This window comes from Ipomoea nil, unplaced genomic scaffold, assembly GCF_001879475.1.
Source record: "Ipomoea nil cultivar Tokyo-kokei standard unplaced genomic scaffold, Asagao_1.1 scaffold2735, whole genome shotgun sequence".
NCBI lineage: Eukaryota > Viridiplantae > Streptophyta > Magnoliopsida > Solanales > Convolvulaceae > Ipomoea > Ipomoea nil.
Genome location: NW_017619163.1, coordinates 472,452 through 478,655, shown reverse-complemented (window position 1 = coordinate 478,655; position 6,204 = coordinate 472,452). Strand labels below are relative to the sequence as shown.

The following is a 6,204-nucleotide window of genomic DNA, read 5'->3' as shown; positions in this document are numbered from 1 at the left end:
AAACATTTAAAGACTTATAAAATAAAGGCAGACTAATAATAATTATCCAAACAGAGCATACATTAAACATAATTGTTGGGGTGTTATGCCATACCTAGGTTTGAGAACCTAGATGCACAAGCTAAGACTATCCAGGCAGGTGTAATCCATAAGTCGATAGACAAAATACAATCTACGGCACGCAGGCTGGCTACTGTATCTAGCGCTAACTAGACTAAGACTACAAGTCCATCTAGTGTGCTCCTCAGCTAATGATCATCACCTGAAAAACATATCGTAGCAACTTTCAGCGAATAATGCTGAGTAACCCACTCCCACGCGTTAAGTACAATAAATATAAATATAGGAAATCATTTTGAAACTGGAATACATATATAGTCTAGGAAACTCTAGCTTTAAATCAATATCAAGACTCGAGACACAACGAAAGACTCGACATCATAGAACAATCATAAAGACTAGCATATGTCCTGATGCGGCCCAACATAATGAAGATCCATTAAGATTACAAATTGGGCCAATCACAATATCCGAGCCCCAAATCAGCTTTATTATTTGTGGTCATCATTTATTTTAAATTGTTTAGAATTAAAGAGAAAACACTAGTTGTATTTAGAAAGGATTCCTTAAATCCTTTTCTAAATAAAACTCTATTTACTTGTTTTCTAGATTAGGTTTAGGACTCTTTTTCCCATTGTATTTAGATTACAATGCTGCCCTATACCTATAAATAGGGCACATCCATATCAGTTTTGAGGAGGCTTTAATTCAATAAAATTCTTAAGTTTTTCTTTACACTTGTGTAAGAAACCTTATGGCTAATTGTGGACTCAATTAGTGGCTAATTGTGGCTAATTGTGGACTCGAATCAATCTTACTTTCTTCAACCTTAGATTTAGGTTCGTGGACTCGTTCTTGAATCGAAGGAAACTAGATCCGAGTCTAGTTGATTGAAGATTGCAACATCGAGGTACTTGAAGCTACATGGGATTCTTCCAAGTCTTTGAGGATTCGAGACAAAGGGTTTCTCGTGAGGTTTAAGGTATTTTGATCCATCTCTATCTTTACATTGAGAGCAATCTTGGGACAATATTCCAACTTTATTTGAACCTTGGACTAGATTCATATCAATTTGGTATCAGAGCCTAGGTTTATCTCATTTGGATGTACACATCAACTCTTAACATAATACACCCAAATTTTCTGATTCGGATGTACATAATTGTATAAAAAGAATGTACATAATTGTATAAAAAATGTACATAACTGTATGAACAAATACACATAATTGTGTGAACAAATACACATAATTGTGTGAACAAATACACATAATCACAGCAACTTCCTACCGCGCCTCCCAAAACGACCCCAAAACGACGTCGTTTTGGGAGGCGCGCGGCGCACAATGCTACGCGTGTCGTGGTGTAGGGTATAACGATTGTTTTAAAAAGGCATCAAAGTAGGTTCTAAATAGGCTTTGAGAATATTTAAATAGGCTCAAAGCCTATTTAAAGCCTACATTTTAAAGACTTTTAATATACACCTGTAAAAAATAATAATATTATTAAACTACAATCAACAAATAATCATAAACTACAAAACCAAGTTCATATTTTATAATAAAATGTCCAACAACACAAGTTTAATAAGTAGGAGTTCATAATACAAAAATCATACAAGTTTGATAACTTCAAGTCTACAAGTCCAATGTCCATAGACCATAATACAAAAATCCATCACAAATTCACAGGTTTAACAACAACAGAAATCATATGTACATAATACAAACATGAATCATTAAACATAATAACAATAATAATATTCAAACATAAAATTAAGTCATGGCTTCAACATAATCTCCTCTTGTCCAGAATTCTCCTACACAATAAAAAAAAAATTGAGAATAAATAATGAAGTCCATTACAAGTTCAAGTGCTCATAATTCATAAATCATAAACCATAAATATTAAAGTAACAAGTAGTAATATAAAATAATATAAAATATTAAAGTAATAAGTAGATTCTTACCTTTTGTTTTTTCTTCAGCCCATACTTGTTACGAAGCCAATCCCCACCACAAATAAGAGCTTCAATAGATTCCTCATTTAAGCTTAGCACGATATTCATCAATGACTCTTCCCCCAGCGCTAAATGTGGATTCAGATGCCACACTTGAAACAGGAACAACTAGTATATCAGAAGCCATCTTTGACAAAACTTTAAACTTTGGACTATTATTTTTCCATCACGCCAAGGCACAAAAGGATGAAGTAGAAGAAGGAATAAAAGGATTTTCCTCAAGATAAGTCTCCAACTCTGATTTCGTAAGAGGAATTGATTGACTTTGGTAAACCATACTCAATATTTCTTGCATCCCTTTATCCATTTGTTGTCCACCAACAACCATAGTGTTGCTTTCAACATTAACTTCACTATGTCCACTAGTAGAAGAAGCATCTTGACTATACAAGTTCACATAATCAAGATATAAATCTTCTAATGCATTTTTCACCTTCTCCACATTCTTTTCAACATCACTTGGTGTTTTATACAATAAGGAAAAGTTATCTTAATACCATTTAATTTCATCCTTGGATCTAAAACACATGCAATAGACATTAACAAGTTACACTCCCTCCAATATTTGTCAAATTTTGCTTTCATAGGTTTTGCCAATCACTCATGAACATGTCAAAACACCCAGCTGCATTATCAATAACCTTTTTCACCCTTTGAATTTCAGCTAGATACAAGTTAGATGTAGGGTAATCACTACCTGAGATGACATGAGTGGCATCATTAAAAACCTCTAAAAGTTTACAAACCTTCTCAATCTTGTCCCAATCCTCAAATAATGGTGCATACTTATAATGTGGCTCTTTTTCATTGTAATCTAAAAATGCATGCTTAAATTTACTTGCAGTACACAACATCAAGAATGTGGAGTTCCATCTTGTTGGACAATCAAGAATAAGTTTCCTTTCTTTCAATCCTTTTAATTCAACAACTTCATGGAATGACTTTAGCCTTGCATCTGAAAAATTTATAAAATTTCACACTTTCACGAACATTGTGAATGACATCTTTAATAGTGTTAAGGCCATCTTGCACCAAAACTAAAACAGCACTCAGTTTATTACTAAACTAAACTAAAACAACAGATTAATTACTAAACTAAACTAAAGATTTATTACTAAACTAAAACAACACTCAGTTTATTACTAAACTAAACTAAAACAACCGATTATAATTTATTAGCACTAGCAGTATAACTAAACTAAAGATTATAATTTATTAAACACTAACTTCACTAGCTTCACTAACTAAACTAAACTAAACTACAGTATATTAAACACTAACTTCACTAGCAGATTAGCAGATTAACTATACAGTATATAGCAGATTAGCAGATTATCAAACGACTAGCAATATATTATACAGTATATTAAACACTAAAACAGTATATTAAATACAAAAAAAAATGGTATATTAAGAACACTAACTTCACTAACCTCGCCGGTCGCCTGTCGCTAGTAGCCTAAACGTTCCAACTTGCAGTCGCGCTGCCTCGCCGCGCTACCTCGCCTCGCCTTGCCGCACCGCCTCTCCGCTCGAAGCCTCGCCGGAGTTGCTGGAGTCGCCGGAGTGTTGTTTATGTGTGTCGGCGATTTCGAATGTTGGGAAGAAACGCAGACACGCAGAGTCGCGGGGACGCTGGTTTAGGGTTAGGGTTATTAGAAATTTAGATAAGTAGATAAGTTATATATATATATATATGTATATATATATATATATAGGGTTATATTATAAATATTAAAAGATAATAGGTATAAAATGCAATATATAATAATTAAATATTAAATATATATTTTATATATATTATATATATAAACAAGCAAGGCTTGCAGGCTCGTAGGCCAGGCTTTTATATATAGGCCTGAGCCTATTTACCTAAATAGACTTTTAAATAGGCCTAAGCCTGGCCTTTTTATTAAACATGCCAAGCCAGGCCAGGCCCTAAATAGGCCATGCCATAGGCCCCTGTGTAGGGGCCTGGACCATTTCCACCCCTAGTAGCTGACACGGCCCCCAGGCCGCGGACCGTTACGTGGTCCGTGACCACGTTCCGTCTCATGGAACGGGCTCCGGTCCGGCCCGTGGCCTAGACCCGTCACTGGGTCGGGTAACCGGGTCGGATCCGGTTCGGACCCCAAATTAAAATCGGTCCTCCGACGTTGTCAAATCTTCAAATCAGGTCAAAATTGATCGTAGTCCTCGACTTTAATAAATCCTGATTTTGCTGTCTATCCTTTGACTTTCAAATTCCTCCCGGGAATTGCTTAAATTAAATTCTTATCCACTTTCTTCCTCGTCATTTCCTTCTTTTCTCGTTTTCACTTCTATTTCGGTAAACATTTCTCTTGTTTAAACCTCAATTGTTTCCTAACGATTTCTCATTCGTACTCATATCTACTTTTATTCTTCTAATTCTCTTGTTCGTTAATTCATAGCATTCAAGTCTAAGCTTTTCCCCAAAACTAACTCATTTAATTTCTAAATTCCCAAAATTCCTAGATTGACACATCTTTTAACATCTTGTAACAACTTGTAACAACTTCTCAAGCATGCACACCTAATTAAGCATTCAAGTAAAATCAACACACTCATTCCAAGTTAAAGTGTTACCTTTCTCGATGTTGCGATCTCCGACCTGAGTCTGTCCCATGACCATAATCCTTCCTGGTCCAGCTTCTCCGGTACGTCCTTGCTGCGCTCCGCCCCATCCGTGATTCCCATTTCTGTGCGGACCTCTTCTCGGTGGATAGCCATGTCCCATAGCTTGATTCGGCGCCTGGTTCATCGGACCTCTGGGTGGCTGGCTCGGGATCGTACCATGGGATCCCTCCATCCTCGGGGAACGACAAGTAGCAACTCTATGACCCGGCTTCCCACATTGGAAGCAAACTATAGGCGATCCTCCACAAGTGGTCTTAGGATGATCCTTGCCACATCTCAGACATATCGAAGTCCCCTCTCTCGGTGGTCCTCCAGATCCAACTCCCTATCTCATAGTCATGTTCCTCCTTTCCCCACCTCTATGGTCAAGCCTGCTCGTCGGATTGAACATGTGTCCCTTGTTCGACTGTGCTTCCATCCCTTCATTCTTTTTCTTCATCCCTTGCATGGCGTCGTGGTGCAACTGTTGAATCCTGGAGTAACCAGCAGCTGCCTCATAAGCTTCATTCAATGTAGCAAATGTTGCCGCGGAGAAGGATTTCTGAGCATCTAAGTGCAATCCTTGGATGAACTTGCGAGCCCTACTCGCCTCATCAGGTACCAAGGTAGGAGCAAATCGAGACAATGCCACAAAGCGGGCATGATACTCCTGAATAGTCAAGCTTCCTTGCTCGAGATGCAAGAATTCCTCATACTTGGCAGCCTTGACATGCTCTGGGTAGAATCTCTTTCTCAACACCATCTTAAACATCCCCCAGTCAAAACCTTCCCTTGCCTGGACAACGGGTCCCTCCATGACCCACCAATGGTCAGCCTCTCCCTGTAGATAGTATACTGCAGCCTCTACTCGCTGATCCTCTGGGCATCCTACCACGTTAAACAACTTTTCGAACGCGCGGATCCAACTCTCAAGAACTTCTGGATCCTCCTGACCCAAGAAACATGGTGGATTGCGCCCCGTGGTCTTTTTGGACACATCACCGCCACCGTTATTCCCATTGAGTACGGCAGCTCCTATGGTCTGGGTCAACTATGTGAGCTGGCGCAGACTCTCAGTCAAATCCGTAGATGACGACGCTCCAGGTCCTGAGGAGCGAGGAGATTCCTCTCTGACTCTTCGCGGCGGCATTGCGAAACCCTTAGTACATGACCAGAACAGATCATTCTTGTTAGCACGACTAATAAGTTAGCTGATTCTAACTCCTCTATTCTTAAGACAAACTTGCAACAAGCAAATCACGCAAGGCAACAAGGCATATCTTCTCATCTATTTTAACAACTTATCAAGAACAACTTCTCTTCTAAACTTTAATCTTCCAAACTCTTGGTTTTTCTCTTTCAACTTGTCACTTAACTTCTCTACTTTACTCGAAACAGATAACAAGACATAACAAGCACATTGATAAATCACATAAGCAAGGCACAAGTATAAACTCTTATACTCTTTACAAGGCTTTCACTTTCAAA

At 38.1% G+C, this 6,204-nt stretch overlaps 1 protein-coding gene and 1 long non-coding RNA gene across 2 annotated transcripts; both read right to left on the bottom strand.

Annotated features, from left to right (window-relative positions):
* Window positions 1-1,819: 1,819 nt before the first annotated feature.
* On the bottom strand, window positions 1,820-2,854 carry LOC109156554. The gene is made up of 3 exons (XR_002050047.1): window positions 2,777-2,854; window positions 2,029-2,432; window positions 1,820-1,878 (listed from the first exon to the last, which is right to left on the bottom strand). It is a non-coding gene; the product is annotated as an uncharacterized LOC109156554 (long non-coding RNA).
* A 2,208-nt stretch (window positions 2,855-5,062) lies between these two features.
* Window positions 5,063-5,866, bottom strand: LOC109156516. The gene is made up of 2 exons (XM_019304369.1): window positions 5,852-5,866; window positions 5,063-5,767 (listed from the first exon to the last, which is right to left on the bottom strand). Exons 1-2 carry the CDS (start codon window positions 5,864-5,866, stop codon window positions 5,063-5,065), a joined length of 720 nt encoding a protein of 239 aa, XP_019159914.1.
* Window positions 5,867-6,204: the final 338 nt, after the last annotated feature.